General features: G+C 53.9%; 2 protein-coding genes across 7 annotated transcripts in view; one reads left to right on the forward strand and one right to left on the reverse strand.

Moving 5' to 3' along the window:
• Mgrn1 (mahogunin ring finger 1) overlaps positions 1-11,731 on the reverse strand; it is a 42,235-nt gene extending 30,504 nt beyond the window's left edge. For 5 of the 6 annotated variants that reach the window (XM_090324841.1, XM_090324840.1, XM_090324839.1 and 2 more), the window contains exon 1: positions 6,739-6,955. In XM_090324841.1, the coding sequence (XP_090180967.1) occupies positions 6,739-6,826 (88 nt within the window). In that variant the 5' untranslated portion in view covers positions 6,827-6,955. Of the gene's footprint in view, positions 1-6,738; positions 6,956-11,631 lie in introns of those variants that run through there. The other variant, XM_090324845.1, reaches the window with a different exon arrangement.
• A 482-nt stretch (positions 11,732-12,213) lies between these two features.
• Ubald1 (UBA like domain containing 1) lies at positions 12,214-18,030 on the forward strand. The gene is made up of 3 exons (XM_090324751.1): positions 12,214-12,474; positions 15,316-15,378; positions 15,688-18,030. The coding sequence occupies exons 1-3, from the start codon at positions 12,355-12,357 to the stop codon at positions 16,036-16,038; spliced, it is 534 nt and encodes a 177-aa protein (XP_090180877.1). The 5' UTR covers positions 12,214-12,354; the 3' UTR covers positions 16,039-18,030.
• The last annotated feature ends 1,997 nt before the right edge of the window (positions 18,031-20,027 follow it).

Below are 20,027 nucleotides of genomic sequence, written 5' to 3' on the forward strand. Positions count from 1 at the left end.
CAGGGCTAGGAGAGGCTGATTCTACAGGCTGCAAATTCTCATCCCATAACAGGACCATTATCAGCTTCACACAGTGCTGGTAAACTGCTGCTAAATCTAGCCCAGCCATCTGAACTGTGGGATCTAAACACCCAGAGCCTGGGTGTTTGGCTGTCTGAAGACCTCTCTATGCCCAGGACACCTGCCAGGTGTGAAGCCAGTGTCTCCACTGCCGGCAGATAACAAAAGGCAGCCAACTGGCTCACCACCAGCTCACTGACTGCTGTGCCAGATCCACTGGCACGCATAAGCAGTTGTCTGCTGGCCACCAGATCCCCAGGATACCGCATGCCAGCTCCAGCTGCTGCTCCAGGCCTGCTACCTAACCTCTCCAGGCCTCACCCAGTCTGCAACATGGGTCAGGAAGAGGTGATGGCAGAACTCAAGGAAGTCAACTCTTATCTGTAGGCTAGAGATATGCTTATCTGCAAGTTAGAGATAAAGAGGAGCTACCCTTGCCAAACTAGGGATGCCCAGGGGAAGATGGGAGCTGCTCCTGTGGCAGGCAGAGAAGTGCCTGTTGACAGATATTCCCAGCTTCCTGGACTGAAACACCTGGAAGAGGGAGGGACATAGTGGGGCCAGGAGCTAAGGACAATGACTAACCAAGTCTCTGGCCCAGTGTCTCCACAAGCTGCAGCCACCTATTTTGGAGGGAAGCCGCCCACCTTAGCTTATATCTTTTTTTTTTTTTTCCCTAAAAAGCTTCCCCATCATCAGGATGGATTTCTACTGGGGCACGGGAGGGGCTGGGCACTGAAGACAGGGCAGATACCAGGACACATGGCAGGCAAGTGAAATGAGACTGCAGTTACCTACTGAGCAGAGCAAGGAGGATGTAGGTGACAGAACACCATCCTCCTCTTAACAAAGGTAAACATCAATCCGAAGCTAGACACCAGCCAGAGTAAGCCCAGGCAGGCACAGCTGGGCAGTTACACTTGGTTTGGAGATTGTACAGGCAACTGCCGTCATCACCCTTGGTCATCCAGGAAGTATAGGACATTTTCTAGAAAGCTTCCAGGCCCCTGGAAAAACAAAAGCTAGGCTGGGCCAGGGGCCAGGCTCCACCCTGCTGGCCTCCCTGTAGACAGACAGAATCAGACTTAGAAACCAATCTGAAAGAGACTGGGGTAAGCAGAGGCTACCCAGGCTGCCAGGGTTTAATTAGTGATTTTGGGACCATGGCAAGTAACAAGTCAAAACCACACAGTACATCCTTGACACAGTTTGGACCAATCCCGGGCCTCAGAACTCCACAACCAGCGAACCACATCCATATCAGCTATCCTCACGGCATGAGAAACTCCAGTCCTTCAGAATGAAAACTGGCCTTCAACCTTACAGGCATATTTATGGCAAGGAGCCCTTCTAGGAAGAACAAGTCACTTCCTGGGACATGTCTTTGTTTTTTCCTGTTGCCCAAGCTGTTCTTGAACATGAGGGGGGTATACTGCCTCAATCTCCTAAATAAATCAAAGTGGCCTCAAAACAGTGAGGAAGAACACACACACACACACCCCTTTTTGGGAGGGGGGCAGGTCATGGGGCTTAAACTCTGGACCTGGGCACTGTTCCTGAGCTCTTCATCTCAAGGTTGCCCCACTTCCCATTTTCTAATGATTAACTGGAGATAAGAGTCTCATGAGGACTTTAGTGCCCCGGGCTGGCTTTGAACTGTGATCCTCAGATCTCAGCTTCCTCAGTAACTAGGATTACAGGTGTGTGCCACTGTACCCGGCTACACCAATGTTTTTTGCTCAAGACTGGCACTCTACCACTTTAAGCCAGATCCACTTCTGATTTTTAGGTGGCTAATTGGACATAATTATAGAGTCTCACAGACTTCCCTGCCCAGGCTGACTTTGAACTGTGATTCTTAGAGTAGCTAGGATTACAGGTGTGAGCCCCAGTTGGCCTGGATCTTCTTTATTCCTGAAGATGGGCCACACTGCCGCCTTCTAGCACAGCATCTGATAAAAGCCACACCCGATACTGGTGGCTTGTGCCTATAATTCTAGCTCTCAGGAGGCTGAGATCTGAGGATCCTGGTTTGGGGAGAGGGGGTTGCCACAGAGAAGGAGGGCTACCTCCCCCAGGATGGGTGAGGGTGTTAGTTCCATCTCAGACAAGATTTGGAGAAATGTGCTTCAAGACAATCCTGGTGGGTTCACAGCAACACAGCCAGGTTTTCCAGCTGCCTGCTTCCCGGCCTCCTCCCCAGGGACGCAGGGCAAGCAAAGCCAAGGAATGGACCCCTGCTGACTCATCTGAAAGATGGGCACATCTTCCCCCACATCATGTCCTGGCTAACCCAGGCAAGAGAATTTTTCTTTAGCAAGGACAGAAATTCACTTCCTGGAATAGGACCATTTAAAAAAAAAAAAAACAGTCCTGGGCTTGAACTCAGGGCCTGGGCACTGTCTCCGAGATTCTTTTTTGCTCAAGGCTAGCATTCCACCACTTGAACCACAGCGCCACTTCTGGCTTTTTCTTGTTTATGTGGTACTAAGCAATCAAACCCAGAACTTCATGCACTCTACATGCCACTAGTAGATGTATAGTTAAAAATGGAGCTGGGTACTGGTGTCTCCTGCCTAGCTACTCAGGAGGCTGAGATCTGAGCATCGCAGTTCAAAGCCAGCCCAGGCACGAAAATTCCCTGAGACTGTTATCTCCAATTAACCATGAAACAGAAGTGATGCTGTGGCTCAAGTAGTAGAGTGTTAGCTTTGAGCTGAAGAGCTCAGGGACAGGCCCCAGGCCTAGAGTTCAGGCTTCACAACTGGTGGTGGGGGGAGAAGGAAATACACAAAGTTTCAGTACTGGGCCAGGAGTTTGGCCTAGTGGTAAGAGAACTTGCCTAGCATGCATGAAGACTAGGGTTTGATTCCTTTGGTACCACATACATAGAAAAAGCCGGAAAAGGTGCTGTGGCTCAAATGGTAGAGCTCTAGACCTTGAGAAAGCCCAAGGACAGTGCTTAAGGCCTGAGTTCAAACCCCTGGACTGGTAAAAACAGAAAGAAAAAAAAAAAAAAGGAGCTGGGCATGGTGGCTCATGCCTGTAATCCTAACTACTCAGGAGGCTGAGATATGAGGACTGAGGTTCAAAGCCAGCTCAGGCACTAAAGACTGTGAGACTTTTATCTCCAACTAACCACCAGAAAACCAGAAGTGGTGCTGTGGCTTAAGTGGTAGAGCACTAGCCTTGAGCTGAAGAGCTCAGGGACAGTGCCCAGGCCCACAACCAGGGGGAAAAAAAAAAGGTTTAGTACTGTGGCTGAAGTGTACACATGGGCTACAACACAATGAGTGAAAGAAGCATTCTAAGAGTCAGGTGCCAGTGGCTTACACCTGTACTCCTAGCCACGCAGGAGGCTGAGGCCTGAGGATCATAGTCTGAAGACAGCCTGGACAAGAAAGTCCATGAGCCTCCTACCATTATCTACCAAAAACTTGGAAGAAGAGCTGTGGCTCAAGTGGTAGAATGCTAGCCTTGAACAAAAAAGCTCAGGAACAGTGCCCGGGACTTATGATCAAGCCCCCAGGACCAGCAAAAAAAATAACAATCTGAATAAAAGAAGGCAGCCATGAATTAAGAAACCCTCAAGACTACAGAGTTCCACTGAAAGGAAATGTCCAGAAAAGCTGAGTGCAGTGGCTCACACCTATAATCCCAGCTACTCTGGAGGCTGATATCTGAGGATCACAGTTCAAAGGCAGCCAGGACACTAAAGTCTATGAGACTCTTAGTTCCAATTAACCATCAGAAAACCAGAAGTTGTGCTGTGGCTCAAGGGATAAGGCGGTAGTCTTGAGCTGAAGAGCTTAGGGATACCACCCAGGCTCAGAGTTCAAGCCCCACAACAACAACAAAAAAAAATTAATTAGGAAATTGATTGCATTATGGAGGTAAGAAATCATTGATTAGCCACTTAGAAGATACTCCTTTACAGAGTATTTTTCAACTACTTTAGCCAGTCATAGAATTTTTTCTAAAACATGCTGCTAAACTTTCTAGGGAAAAGATTCCAGCTTTTAGCAGTCACATATCCTGTAGATACAAACATAATCTGATATGCCAGGAATCCCAGTTTCTCATATATTTTGCCAGTTCCATACAATGATCCCTGATACTTGCAGAATATCGATTGGTGCAAGGACTCCGTGGGTACCAGCAGTTATGCATGCTCTAGTTTCATATATAAAATGATGCTGTATTTGCATGGGGCCTCCACCAACTCTTCCTTGTACTACAAATCCCTTCAGGATCACTTGCAAGCAGTGCCATGCAAATACCATGTGAACATGTGTGTTGTTTAGAGAGCAAGCCCAAAAACAGGCTGTGGGGGGAAAAAAGCAACAAAGGAGTTTAAAAATTATTTTCCTTTTTGTTTTGGTTCTGCCTGCTTCTGAACTCAGCCTTTACTGGACAGATGACCTCCCACATCCCCTTTATTTTTTAGATAAGATCCTGAGCTTCTCCTCAAAATCCACCCAGGGATGACTACCTACCTATGCCTCCTCCCACACTCAGAGCAGGGATCGAAGGCTGAGCTGACCACTACTGAGCTTTTTATGTAGAGATAGTCTCTGTAACTTTTTCTTCCAGACTACCCTTACACTATAATCTTCTAACTCTCCAATTGCTGATTCTAATTGCTATCTCTGGAATACCTGGGATTACATAAACAGGTTCAACTTATATTTCATGTATCAATCTGACTAATTTTGAAGAACATATAACTAAAATAAAATTATTTACATGACAGAAAAAGCATTGTAGGTTGGGAGCGTGACCTAGTGGTAGAGTGCTTCCCTTGCATGCATGAAGCTCTGGGTTTGGTTTCTTAGTACCATATATACAGAAAAAGCCAGAAGTGGTGCTGTGGCTCCAGTGGTAGAGCCCTAGCCTTGAGGAAGCCCAAGGATAGTGCCCAGGCCCTGAGTTCAAGCCCAGAACTGGCAAGAAAAAAAAAGAGAGAGAGAAAGAAAAGGCACTGTACTCATAACCTAACTTATGGAATTGTAATCTCTTTGTACAAATAGGTAATAAAAGGAAAACAATGGCTAGCTGGGGACAATGCTCAGGAATAAAGCATGTGTCTGTCACACAAAAGTTGCTGGATTCCATCCCCAACAACACAAAAATATTAGCCTAGCAAGGCAGCCTTTGGACTGGGCAGGCCCACTGCTGTTACCAGCAGCCCAGCCAATGGGTTCACCTGTAGGGCTATTAGTAATCAATTGGTGACAGCTGGTTGAGATAGTATGTGATTATGAAACCAAGCACAAGCACATTGGAGAAGCATCCAGAGTGACTGGCAAAGTCTACCACAGCATAATCTGAAAGTAGTGCCTATGTGTGCCATGCATGTGGCTTTGTAAACAGTGCTAGGGTCCCAGGTGTCTGGAGATACCACAGTAAGCCTTTTGGTATCTACATCATTCCTGAGCTAACTGCTTTTAAGGTCTACATCAGTCACCCTGTTTCCTTTGTGAAAAATTACAGCTACCTCTGCTAAAGATTTCTTAAGTGCACAGTTCTGAACACAGTGCAATTTACCATGCCATTTTATACAGGAGGAAACTGAGATCCAGGTAGGTTAAAAACCTTGACCAAAGACAAAAACACCAGCAGAGAGAATGTCCACAAACAACAGCTCCTTCAGATCTGAGATTCAGATCTGAGGGTTTCTAGACGAACCCTGGGCCTACAGCCTTCTACCTGGCCAGGTTGCCCCATGGGTGGGCCTGGGATACAAACAGAGATGAGATCACCCAGCACTGTGGGAACAATACTTTCTGACCAGCCATCTCCTTCTAACTGCCCTGCGAGACGGTGCCAGTTGTCTGCCCCTGCCACCAGGAGCCCCAGAAGCTCATCTCTCTTCAGTTAGGAAGGAGCACCTTCTCACACCCGACTGGACATCAGACTCACCTGGGAAGCGGGTTTAACACACAAGTTCCCAGACTCCAGGGTCTGAAGCAGGACCCACTGCTGGAAGGTGTGGCCCTGGATTACATTCAAAGGAAACCTGGCCTGGTGGGAGTCAGAGGACACCTGAAGATGCTAACAACGAATCAGATGCTCGCAAACCAGGACCGGGGATCCACCTGGACATCCCACGGCTCGATATTCCCTCGTGTCTACGCTTCTCTCCTCCACGCCAGGCCCCACAGGAGACAGAGGGCAGAAGCGGAGCTACGAGTTCAGTCTGGACGCAGGCAGCAGGGTGGGAACGCGGCTGTCCGGGAGCCTCACACCTGGTGCTGGTCCCAGCTCCGCGTCCCCATCCAGCTCCGCGTCCCCATCCAGCTCCGCCCGGGCGGCCCAGGTCCGCCGCCGTCCACCTCAGACGCGACGGGCGCCTGCGGGTGCCCTCCAGCCATCCTCGCACGCTCCAGCGGTGCAGCCGGCGCTCCAGAGGCGGCGAGCAGTGACCGGCCCAAGGTGACCCATCGCGAAGGGGCCGCGCCCGGCCCGGCTCCGGCCAGGCCACGCAGGGCCGCAGCCCCACCTCAGGCTCGAGCCGCAGCCGGGCGGCCCCCCGCGGGGCTTCCCGAAGCCCCGGGTGGGTGGAGGGGGGGACGGGGAAGGTCCCCGGCCGCGCAGGGCGCCCGCGCCGCGCCTCCCCGCGCCCTCCCCGGCCCGCGTTCCGGCCCGCGCCCCGGCCGTCCGCGCCGCGACACTCACCGGACTTCGGAGGGTAGCGATAGGCCGAGTTGGCCTGGATGTCGATGTCTTCCACCCCCGCGATGCGGCGGCTCAGGATGGAACCCATGGTGCGCGGCGCAGCCCGCCGGGGCGGGGGACGGGAGCGGGGAGACGGCGGACGCGATCTCCTCAGGGCGACATAGCCCTGACCAGGCCGCACGGACGCGCGTCCACTGCCCCGGCGGCGCCCCGCCCCCTCCCGTCCAGGTCCGCAGGAGCCCAACGCGAGGGCCCCGCCCCCGGACCGACGCCCCCTGGGAAACAGAGTCCGCTCCGGCAGAGCCGCGGCGTCGGGAACGCCTGTAGGTACTACATCTCCCAGGGTGCACCACGCGAGACGAGCCACCCGGGAAAAACCAAGGGGCCCAGGCGGAGGGGGGCGCCGGGGAATCCGGCCTCTGCCCGAGCCTTCCTTCCTTCCTTCCTCGGCTCCGGCGCGGTACTGAGCTCAGAACTCGTCCTCATGGGTTTGCCTGCAGACCCTGGCGTGGAAACGGCGCCTTCCGCTTGCATCCCCACCCCTGCACATCCTCCCAAGCCACGGTGAGAGCCCCTGCTGCCCGGCGCCCGTGTCCCACGCCGGCCGGCCGAGGGTGCACCTTCACCTGCGGGCAGCTAGAGCCCGGTGACCGAGGAGGAAAGCCCGAACACCTGCGGTAAGCACCCGCCGGAGCTTCCTCCTGGACCTTGTAAACATTCACACGCGCAGACACGCCCACAGAGTGTGGGGGGGACGCCAGGGAGAAACAAAACAAAACTGGAACCGAGCCTGCGAAGGGCCGACACCGTCAACAAGAGCTGTAGTCTTCGCCTGACTCAAGTCACCAACCCCTCTCTCTGCACCACCCTTATAAGAATAAATTTTAAAATTAAAAGGAAAAACCATTTACGTGTGCATACGGAGATACCAGAACTCAAAGCATCTCTTAGGCCACCACATCCTTAACCATAGCTTTGAAGACACAACTTTCCAGCCCCTCACGAAAGACACTAGACCATGTGCAGTCGGGTGTGAGAAGGGGCTCCTTCCTAACTGAAGAGAGATGAGCTTCTGGGGCTCCTGGTGGCAGGGGCAGACAACTGGCACCGTCTCGCAGGGCAGTTAGAAGGAGATGGCTGGTCAGAAAGTATTGTTCCCACAGTGCTGGGTGATCTCATCTCTGTTTGTATCCCAGGCCCACCCATGGGGCAACCTGGCCAGGTAGAAGGCTGTAGGCCCAGGGTTCGTCTAGAAACCCACAGGGCTGAAACTCAGATCTGAAGGAGCTGTGGACAAAGGCCACACACACACACGCTCTAAAAGCAAGGTTGCATGAATCAGGGTCAGGGTTGAAAACTCAGATTCCAATTGAAATTTCCTAGCTTTTGACTCATACCTCTGTACAGGAGAACCAAAGGAGGACTTGTTTTTCTTTTTCTTTTTTGCCAGTCCTGGGCATGAGGTCAGGGCCTGAGCACTGTCCCTGGATTTTCTCAAGGATAGGGCTCTACCACTTGAGCCACAGCACCACTTCTGGCTTTTTGCTATATATGTGGTACCGAGGAATCGAAGCCAGGTCTTCATGAGTGCTAGGCAAGCACTCTACCACTAGGCCAAACTCCCGGCCCCGGAACTAGGTTTCTAAGAAGTGTTCCCCAAGTCACATCTGTATCAGGAGAGTTGCTAGAAGATTAACAGCAGGCTAAAGTCTCAGATGGCAAACTCACCATTGTCCACCATTAAAATACCCTAGGCCCCTCTTTCTCGGGGCTAGAATCCAGGGTTGCCAGAAGATCTTGGAATAATTAATGACTTGAGGGGCTTGGATAACTGGGAATTCAGGTCTTGGGAGTGGCCTGACTAAATTTCATTGCTTTATAACCAAAATAAAATTTTGCAGAGTACTTTTTTTTTTTTTTGAGACAAGGTAGCTCAGGCTGGCCTGGAACTCCTGATCTTTTTGCTTCCGCTTCTCAAGTGCTGGGATTAGAAGTGTGGGCCACTTAAGTACTTCTGTGGCCATTCCAGTGCTGAGAGCTTTGTACAGAACTTCACTTAGTTCTCTTATATAAGTTCTGTATTCCTCCATAGTACAGGGGAATGAACCTAGGGCATTAACCATACTAAGGAAGCACTCTGCCACTTTATGTATGCTATCAACCATAAATTCTTCTGTATTTTTGTTCTAACTTTATAGAAGAGGCTCACTGAAACATCCACTCCAGTTCACAGTGGATAAATAGCATAATGTTGGAATTTGTGTTACCTGGCATTTCCCTGCCTCCCAAACAGGAATGTACCAGATTCCAAGTCCTGTGCAAGAAGTTCCATTTAAGGTGACATGGAGGACAGAGATACTAATGTCCAAGTGGAATGAGGAAGTGAGGCTAGGTCTGGAAATGAGCCAGATGGCAAAAATATAGGAACACCAAGGACTCAAAAGTATTCCCTCTCAATAGCAAAATTTAAACTGTGGTTGGATAGCCAGTTAATAAATGCCACAAAACAAGAAACAGGCTATCAAAAGAAAACTAGTCAAAAACATAAAACCCCACTCCCAACTCTCTCTGTGCCTGCTGTGTCTTTTCTACTTGCCTCCTAATAAACCTTTGTTTCTCCTATTCTCTGGTCTTGATGCATTCTCCTATCAGCCTAATATCTACAATCCCACCCAGTAGTCTTCCTTTTTTTTTTTTTTTTTGGCCAGTCCTGGGGCTTGAACTCAGGGCCTGGGCCCTGTCCCTGAGCTTCTTTTGCTCAAGGCTAGAGCTCTACTACTTGAGCCATAGCACCACTTCCAGCTTTTCCTGTGTATGTGGTACTGAGGGATCAAACCCAGGGCTTCATGTATGCTAGGTAAGCATGCCACATACCACTAAGCCACTCTTTTCCACTGAATCCTGTAAGCATTTACACATACACACATACACATATCATTTAACTTCCAGCCCTCCCTGATCTTGCAGAGGGAGGAGTCCTGAAGAGTCAGCTAGTCAAATGAACAGCCAACTGCATACCCACTCTATAGGCCTGGACCAAGGCAGGCATTTCACTGGCAAGACCTTTCCTTAAATCTTCTCACAGAAATGAGGAAACCTTTTTCTGCCAAGAACTATTTGGATATTTATAACATCACTCAAGGGCCTAGATTTATTGAGTTTCACTTTGAAAAAAATAACCTCCTAGACTGATTGCATTTCAAGTCCCACTTGTAATCATTTTGGCAGGGCCAAACCAAATGATTTTGAGGGCTTCCTGAGGTGTTCAGATTGAGCCTTCCTCACCCCTGTGGAGCTTTGAACTCAAGGTGGGCTCAATTCTCCTATAGCAATATTTCCCATGCTTATCCACACTCAGCTCAGAAATAAGCTTTCCCCAATTTGGCCCAGGTTCCATTATCAACATCTTTGGTAATTCATCTATTTCCTGAACAAATACTTATCATCTGACTACTATGTGGCAGGTAATGAGGCAAAATGGAATGATGGAATATGCTAGACATGGGGCATAGGGAAGAAACTAGACACCCTCCATTGCCTATCCGGATGAGCTTTGCAAGGTCCTCAACCCCCCTGGCCCCAGATAATAAAAGAATCTAGAGAAGTTTTTCCATCTGCCGCCACCACCATCTCCTGGCCAGACCATCGAGTCCCATTCTAGCCTATGAAGAAATCCAAAGTCCAGGCTCTTTCTAGCTCAAAAACAAGGTGTTTCTTCTTTCTTTCTTTCTTTTTTCCTTTCTCTGTCAAGCGTTGGGAAAACAAGCTGGCTGGGAAAAATAGGTTGACCTTCACCCCTACAAGATTATAGAGTTCCTTTTACGATGGGCAAGCCACCTAGCTCTGAAAGAGTTTTAAGGCTGAGTTCATCTCTCTTTCCTCGTGTGTAAAATGGGATTTGGGCTTCCCGCGGTGGTCTAGAAGGCAAAAAAAGGGATGAGCAAGAACTAGTTCACGGTGAGTCTGGGACAGTTCTACCCGCGAGGAAACGGACTAAAAGCATCCCAGATGGACACCCAGGTCTGTCTGACTCTGAAGCCTGCCCACCTTCCACCAAGCTTTATTGAAGTTCCCATGGTAACAGGGTATTGGAGGTGCTTCTCCTGTGTGCATGATCCGTGATGAGTGCTCTGCTCTCTGCAAAAGTAGAGGCCCACTCTGGAAGGAGAAAGGGAGGAGGAGGAGGAGGGAGGGAGGAAAAGAAAGAACGACAGCCAACATGGCAGGGAAAGTGGCTGAAACTCCATGTCCTCTGGCTTCTAGCTGGGCTAAGATTTCCTCTTTGCCCAAACGCCCGGCTAGAGCCCTCTAACAGGCTAGCCAGCCTCCATTCCCGCCTCATCCCCCTGCTTTACCCTCTTCTCTTGGAACTTTCAAGCCCTGCTGTCCAGTCCCCTACTATCCTCCTGCCACCACCTCAAGGGAGAAGAGTCTGACAGGGAAGAGAAGCTCACATGAGGCTTCTTCCCCCTGTCAAGTGACTCCACACCGAGACGCCTCCCACCTGTCGGAGCCACTCTGCCCACGGAGAAGCCAGACCTGCCAAACCCCGGCTCCGGCCCCAGGCCCTGGCTTACTTCCTGGGGGGGAGCTTTCCACGTCGGAGGAGCTGCTCTCCTCCCTGGAATTTCCGACAGTCGAGTCAGAGCCCCACCACCAGACCCACCAGGTCACCCAGCCGGGGCGGGGGCGCCATCCCGCGGCCCCCCGCGCCCCGCGACCCCGCAGCCAGCCCCAGCCTCCTCCCACCCGCGACGGCGACCGGAAGCGGCCCGCGGAGGCTGTAAACACGGCCCGCGACGCCCCACCCCCGCTCCCGGCCCCGCCTCCGACACGTGACGTGTCCCTCGCCCGCCCCCGCCGCCGCCTCATTGGACAGCCAGCTTTGTTTACCTTATATGGCCAGGTCCTAACACCCCACGGCGAGCCATTGGCCGAGACCCGGCCTCACTCAGCTGACGTCACCCGAGAACGAAAGGTGCAAATAAACCGGAGCATTCTGGGAAAGGGAGTCCTGGGCCGCTCCGGAAGTGGCGCCGCGGGGTCCTGGCGTCCGCTGGCTGACACGGTGCGTGGGAAAGTGCGTGCCGCGGCCGGAGGCTGTCGGCTTCTGCCAGGCGGTCCCGACGACCCGTCCGGTCCGACCGCGGACGCTCCTGCCGTGTAGCAGATCCAGAGCCAGGCGGCGGGGAGGGGGAGGATGCCAAGAGTGACACTGTCCGCCCCGCACCCGAAGGCTTCCTGGAGCTTCGTTCACCACATTAAGTTGGCACCTATTGGCATCACCCATAGTCTGGGGCCCCTTCCGTCCCCCACCCCAACTAAGTGTCTCCTGTGTGTGGGGTTCAGGATCCTGGGCATCCGAGCCGGGCGCGCCCCGCTGTTCCCCTGACCCCCCCCCCCCCCCCCGCACCGGCGGGCTGGCCGGGCGGCGGCGGCGGGGGCGGCGCGGACTACAGGTCCCAGCATGCCCCGGTGCGCACGGGGCGGCGAGGCGCGTTGAGTCAGAGCGCACAGTAAATATTTGTATTAGCCGGGGCCGGCTCGCTAATGGTGGACGCGTGAGGCGGAGGCGCGAGCGCGCGGGGAGGCCGGAGCGGGCAGCGCGTCGGCGCCATGTCCGTGAACATGGACGAGCTGAAGCACCAAGTCATGATCAACCAGTTCGTGCTGACGGCGGGCTGCGCGGCCGACCAGGCGAAGCAGCTGCTGCAGGCGGCGCACTGGCAGTTCGAGGTGCGCGCGGGGGCGGGCGCGGACTCGTGGCGGGGTGCCGGCCGCAGACTCCACCCGGCGGCCGGGCCCGAGCCCCAGACGGGCCGCCGTCCCCGGAGTGTGTGCGGAGTGGGGGGGGGACCCCGCGATCAGGACGTGGAGCCCCCCCTCTCCCCCTTTGTCCGGGTAACGGCCGAGGGCGGGCCCGCCGGCCGGAAGGAGGACACCCAGGCCTGGCCGAGTGAGCGAGGGTCTGGGAGGGCGGAGCCGCTCGGAAGCCGGCGCCTGGAGGGTCCCTGTGGCCCGGGGGGCGGGGGGCAGCCGGGGGGGGGGGTCCCGCGGCGTGTGCGCACACGTCCATGTGCATGTGTGTTTACGCACGCCCGTCAGCGGGGCACCTGGAGGGTCTCGGGCCTGGGGCAGGGCGGGGGGCGGGGTGTGCCCTGCGTGTCCGCCCCTGGCGTCGGCGCACCGGACCCGGCGGGGTGCGGTGTTGCGTGTGTACACACGGCGTGTTGTGAAGTGGCGGCGCGCCGGAGCCTCCCACTACAGCGTGGGGGTGGTGTGTGCCCGTGTGTATCCCCCCCTCCCACTCCGAAGATGCACCCTCAGGGCAGCCAGGGGAAACCTGGACCGTCTGACCTGGAGCTGGGGTTTGCCCCTGGCTGTCTCCCACCCCAGCCCCCAGGTCCCTCGATCTGTATAGGAGAGTAGCCTCCACGGCTGTTTGATCTGAAATACAAAGAACCCGGAATTCAACCCTTGGTGGCTTCCAGGAATGAGGCCAGAGTCATAGGAGCTGTGCCCTTCCAGGTGTAGGGGGGGGGGGGCGCACAGCCTTGACTGGTCTGCTAGAGGCTGTGTTCTCAATGAGAGCCATCTCAGGACAAGTGTTTGGACCTCCAGAAAGAACCAAGACACTGAGGCTCAGCTTCTCAACTTCCTGGGGTGGGGATCAGAATGTCCCCTGCCAGGGAAAGCGGCTGCCCTTTCCAGCCATTGCTCAGTGCAACCTAATAGACTTCCAGGCCAAAAGGGAGCCTGCTTTCTCTAGCCTTCTTCCTGGGGGAGGGGCTGGGAGAGAGACAGTGTGTAAGCCCGCCTACAGGCTGAGTCCCTTTCTCCTGTAGCTCTGTCCACCTCTCTGGCTTCCCCCTAACTGACCCTGTTAGTCTCTAGGATGTGGCAAAACTTGCAAAACCACATTTGTGGCAGTTTGGTCCCCTTGCGGGGCTCCCTCCCCTATGCCTGGGGCTGGACAGGCAGAGCGCTGTGGGATGTGAGCTCATCCTCCAGGCAGAATGGGTTGGACTGAAAATATAGTTTTGAAAATTGGGGGAGGGGGAAGCGATCTCAGGAGAGATAGGTTAGAAACATCCTGCAGCCTGGAGGACTCTGGTGGTCCCCGGGGACTCAGGAATAACAACTTTGTGTCTTTGGTTCTGAGACTCACTTTTACCATCTGTGAAATGGGGGAGGGGTGTTGGATAAGGAGAGAATGGGCTGTAACCCCCAAACTCCAGTCCTCCGCCTGCAGTGAGGGGTTTCTTATGGCCAGCCCTTCCCCCTCCAGGCCACCTCCCACCTGGCTGGCAGCACCCTGCAGGCAGTGTTTCTGGGTCACATTCTCAGATTCAGGTGCTAATTGGGGGCAGAGGCTGTTGGGGGAGGGGACCTCTGCTAGCTAGGCAGATGTTTCTCAATGGAGAACTCATGTGGACTGGTTTTTGGAGGACTCCTGGGTTTGAGCCTGGACTTGGGGAGCAGCCACCCAGCCCAGGGGTCTTGGTGTTAGGGAAGGTGCCCAGAGACTAGCTCTCATGCTTGAGTTCCCACATCATTGTTTGGGGACACCCAGGCAGGGTGGATAGGGTGGCTGCAGCAGAAAATTCCCAGAATAATTCATTCAAATTACTTCAGTACACACACAGAGCAAGGAGGGCAAGCCCTGGGGCCAGGCTGGGTTTCTGGGTGTGTTGAGTTAGAGGAGGCAGAGAATTGGGTAGCAGTGACTCCAGGCCTGGGACCTGGCTTCGGCTGAGCCCTGAGGACTTCCACAAGAACAGCTGTTCCCTCATTTCTGGCAGGGGTTCCTGAAGACTCCCTGGAGCCCTCTCCCCTGGTCTTCACACAGGAGTTCTGGAGGGAGTCAAGCTGTTCTTAGGCATGGCTCACTTTCTACCCCCTTGCCCTCTACCCTCTTTGCCATTCTTGAGGACTCTTTCCTGGAGTCTCAGTCCAGGGGTCTTACCCCACCTCTGCCTCCTGCCTACCAAATAATTCTCTGTACAGTGGGGTTGCCAGTCACAGCCTTTGAGGGTGGTGGTAGTGACTGTGAGTGTGCTTGTTTCGATGGAGCCCTGTTCCAAGAGGGCACCACATGTCACTAACATTTCCCGTGGTAGGCTCACTGCTGGGTCTGAGGTCCTGCTTACCACCTGAGGCACAGTTCCCACATAAACTATTCCAAGCCCTTGCAACTGGAGTGTGGGAGCCTGAAGGTCTCCTAAGTTATACAAATGGAAGACCTGAGACTTGGACGGAGCCCCAGCCACATGGTCAGCCAGAGACTGGGCTCTGCAACAGAGCTGGGATGAGACTCAGACTCGTGTCTCGAGTTCATACACGAGGAAACTGAGGTCCAGAGAAGAGTAGGAACTTGACATACATCAAGGTGGTGACAGAGTGAAGGCTGAGAACCAGCTGGGCTAGTTAAGGGTCACACTGCCTTTTCTCGTGACACAGGCTAAGGGTATTTACCACCTGTCTCTCAGAGCCAGTGACGGCTCTGTCCTGGCTGGCTTGGCCCTCCAGCCTGCACGGGCTGCGTATGAGAGGTAAGCTGAGCCTTTCTCTCTGCAGACGGCCCTCAGCGCCTTTTTCCAGGAGACTAACATCCCCTACAGCCACCACCACCACCAGATGGTAAGTGTCTCTGGAAACCTGGGGGTTGTGGGGGTCTCCACAGGGGTGCATATGCTCAGGGCATGGTGGACAGCGGGACTGATCTGGGCCTGGGAACTTGGCTTCTGTTGTTCAGTGGGTCGTTGTCTTCTGGGGACACTGTTCCAAAGAAGGAGCAGAGAAAGCTTTGTGACCCCTAGTGAGGGGGTGTTGGTTGTGCCAGGCTGCACACATGTACCATCCAGGCTCACCCTGCCTTTCCCTGTGAGCGTGGATGGTGGCCAGAGCAGGACAGTGCGCTCAGCCCTCCTCTCCCTTCTTCCCCCACAGATGTGCACTCCCGCCAACACCCCTGCCACGCCCCCCAACTTCCCTGATGCCCTCACCATGTTCTCGCGTCTCAAGGCCTCGGAGAGCTTCCACGGTGGCGGCAGCGGCAGTCCCATGGCCACAGCAGCCACGTCGCCCCCGCCACACTTCCCCCATGCCGCCACGGGCAGCTTCGCCACCCCCAGCTGGCCAGCCGCAGCCTCGCCCCCTGGGGGCCCACAGCACCACCAGCCGCAGCCGCCCCTGTGGACTCCGGCACCCCCTTCCCCAGCTTCAGACTGGCCGCCTCTGGCCCCCCAACAGGCCACCTCGGAACCGAGGGCCCACCCTGCCATGGAGGCAGAGAGATAAGGGAGGCCCCTCCCCCCTCCCGGAGGCCAGGGCCCCGTGGGGCGGGGGAGAGGATGTCTCCGCCGGCCCCTTCACCCTTCCTCTGTCTGCACCCCCGTGCCCTGGAGCCTTGGAAGGGAGAGACTGGACTCTAGCCAGGCAGGGACACGTCTTGCGCTGCTCGCCCAGCTACACGCACTTGAGGTCAGCACAGGCACGCGGCTGCTCGCATGGACTTGGCTCGGGCAGTGCATCACAGCACCTTGAAGACCAAACAGCATCCCACGAGGAAGCACCTAGCTGCCCTGGGTGGTCGCGGTGAATTGGCCAACGGAGAGGAGACATGGCTGGCTCCTAACGGGGAGCCCCCTGGGTCCATCAGGCCTAGATCCCCACCCTCTGGAGCTCACAGCCGTCTCCAAGCATGTGTGCGTGCAGCCATGTCTGTGTATTTATACGTGTTGCTCTTCAAAAAGCAACCTAGTTTATGGGGCAGCTGGATGTTGCATGTTAGTGTGAGCCCCAAACCCTTGCCCGCTGCCCTCTCTCCCTAGGGCCTTGCCTCTCACCCCACCCCCTTACCAGCCAGCATTGCTGTTCCCTGCAGAGAAAGGGATTGTGGGAAACTCCAGGCCTCTTCCTGCCCATCTCCCAGCACCTGCCTGCTAGGGCTGCCTGCATGCCTCCCCCCAGAGCCCAGGGGTACCCAATCCCCATTTCATCCCACCCCCTTTTAACAAAAGAGAAGAATTAATTCGAAATGCCACCAGGCTCTGTGGTCTTGCCTCGAATCCTGGGCTCTGCTGTCAGCTGGCTGTTGAAGGGGCAGTTGAGCTGAGTGCAGGCCACTTTTAGTGTCACCCCGCTTCACACTGCTGCCAGTCACTGTACTCAAATCCACCTGCCTTCCTGAGGCCTTTCTGCCAAAGCTGGTTTTCTGGACTGTCTTCCCAGAATCCCACATAGTGTCCACGTACACGCCCACTTAGACGGACAGATCAAAACCCCCAGCTTTGAGTAAGCTGGGCTAATAGCTGCTTCATCTTCCAGGGCTGGGTAAGGCTCCTGGAGCCCCAAGCACGCACCTGAGATGTCTGAGTGACTAGCATGCAGTGGGAGGGCAGGGGCACCTCAACTCCCCAGTCTCCACTTAGGGTGGAAAGACTTCTCTGGAGATTGCCCTGACCCCCATTTACCACTGGTGGGAAAAGGCCTGGTCACTTTGGGGTCACCTGCTATGCAGGTGAGTGGATGTGCCAGGCAGGCAGCAGCACCAGGTCCTGATTCCAGAAAGCCAGAGACTGGGAGGCACCAGGTTTGGGAGGTTTTGTGTGGGCTTGGGGCTTGAACTCAGGGCCTGGGCTCTGAACATCTCTTGTGCTCGAGGCTAACGTTCTACCACTTGAGCTACAGCACCACGACCAGCTTTTTCTGAGTAGTTTATTGGAGATAAAGAGTTTCATAGATTTTCCTGCCTGGGGGAGTGGCTGGTTTCAAACTGCAGTCCCTAGATCTCAGCCTCCTGAGTAGGATTACAGGCAGTACCAGTGACAGGCGCCCCTGTGTGGCCTCTAGTAGTCCTTACCTTCACTCTTCAGAGTGGGCTTCAGGCAGCAGTCCCAGGAGCTTGAGGTTCAGGGCCTTGGGTCTGAGCTTAAAATGCATTCTCTATGGGGATTAGGAAAGTGGCTTAGTGGTAGAGTCCCTGCCTAGCATGCACGAAGCCTTGGGTTTGATTCATCAGTACCACGTAAATAGGAAAAGCTGGAAGTGGTGCTGTGGATCAAAGTGGTAGTGTGGAGCAAAAAGTGGCTTGGGAACAGTGCTTTGGCCCTGAGTTCAAGCCCCAGGACAGGAAAAAAGAAAAAAATGCCCAATGGAAGATAGCATGGTGGCTCACACTTGTCATTCCAGCCACTTGGAAGGTAGAGATTTCAAGTGTTTTTCGAGGGCAGCCTAGGGGAAAAGTGAAGCTCCATATCACCTAGATGATTGGATGTGGTGACATAAACTAGCTTGTAGTTCAGGCCCTCCTAGGCAAATACTCAAGGCCATAGTTTTAAAAGGAACATGAGGGGCTGGGAGTTTGGCCTAGTGGTACAGTGCTTGCCTAGCATGCACGAAGACCCGGGTTCGATTCCTCTGTACCACATACATAGCAAAACGCCAGAAGTGGTGCTGAGGCTCAAGTGGTAGAGCTCTAGCCTTGAGAAAGTCCAAGGTCAGTGCTCAAGCCCTGAGCCCAAGCCCAGGACTGGGGAAAAAAAAAAAAGAACATGAAAAGGGCAGGGATTGTGGGCTCACGTGGTAGAGTGCTTGCCTAGCAAGCATGAGGCTTTACGTTCACATCGTCACTGGTGCCAGCGTAGAGGTGGTTCCACCATGCCTGTTTCTGCTCTGGGGGCCACTATGGGCTTGACCTGGTTATCTTGACCACATGAACCAAGTCAGTTGCCTGGACACTGGATATATGGGATTGGATAATAATCCCCATGGTGGGGTACCCTGCACATTGTGGGTTGATCAGCATTCCTCCTGCAAAATCCATTAGCACCCCTAAAGATGAAAACCATCAGTGGAGGGTCCCTCTTCATCCTGAGGTTCCGATGCCAGGTTCCTGTTGACCACCCCCACCCCCAGGAACTAACACTAAAAGTCACTCCATTTATACTTAGAAAAGGTGAGCTTTACGGCATGCTGGTTCTACTTCAGTGCTGTCACCATAAATAAAACTCCCCCATGTGATGGAAGCCACCCCAAGCCCCCATATCCCTGGCCTAGCTGAGCACAAGGTTCCCCCAGGTGCTTGATAAAACACTCCTGTCACCGGGTACTGAAGACCCTGAGACTTTTATCTACAATTAACTACTAGAAAACCGGAAGCAGTGTTGAGGCTCAAGGGGTAGGGCTGAAGAGCTCAGGGCCAGTGCACAGGCCCAGAATCCAAGCACAAAGACCAATTAAAAAACAAAACATAGTAATAAAAACAATTGTAGGGCTGGGAGTTTGGCCTAGTGGTAGAGTGCTTGCCTAGCATGCATGAAGACCCAGGTTCAATTCCTTGGTACCACATACTTAGAAAAAGCCAGAAGTGGTGCTGAGGCTCAAGTGGTAGAGTTCTAGCCTTGAGAAAAATCCAAGGACAGTGCTCAGGCCCTGAGCTTAAGCCCAGGACTGGCAAAAAAACCAAAAAACAAAAAAGCTCCCCTGTTGGGGTCGGGACTTTGGCCTAGTGGTAGAGTGCTTGCCTAGCATGCACGAAGACCCAGGTTCCATTCCTGGGTACCATATATATAGAAAAGGCCAGAAGTGGTGCTGTGGCTCAAGTGGTAGATGCGCTAGCCTTGAGAAAGCCCAAAGACAGTGCCCAGGTCTTGAATACAAGCCTCAGAACTGGAAAGAAAATAAAACAAAAAAAACCCCTGTCCCCAGGGGGAGGGTCCTGGACTGGTTTTCCTTGATGTACTAGTCCCTTCACAAAGGACCCATCCAGCTACTGGCACCCTCCTGTGGTGAGGTGGAGCCCCTGCCCGGGCAAGGGCTCAGACCTTGTCTCAGACTAGGTGAGCTGGAACTTAGTCTAGGGAAGCCAGAAATAGCTCACAAAAATACTCCATGCCCCAGAACTCAGATTCTGGAACCTGAGACCATGAGCCTAACAGATTTGGGGTCAGGCTACCCTCCACCGTGTTTCCAGTGATTGGCACTGGAACATGCCAACGTTTTAAGATCAGGAGGGCTAACGGCACCAGGCCTGTAATTCTAGTTACCTGGGAGGCTGAACCCTGAGGACAGAGATAAGAAGCCAGTCCAGGCAGGAAAATCCATGATCTCCAGTTAATCATGAAAAGCAGAGATAGCTGTGGTTCAAGTGGCAGAGCAAAAAAGCTCAAGGGGCAGCACCCAGGATCTGAGTTCAAGCTTCAGGACCAGCACATTTACACACACACACACACACACACACACACACACACACACAGTGGTATGCCTTCCCAATAGGGTTGTGGTGG

The sequence above is a fragment of the Megascapheus bottae genome, chromosome 36 (assembly GCF_031878675.1).
Source record: "Megascapheus bottae isolate mThoBot1 chromosome 36, mThoBot2.hap1, whole genome shotgun sequence".
NCBI lineage: Eukaryota > Metazoa > Chordata > Mammalia > Rodentia > Geomyidae > Megascapheus > Megascapheus bottae.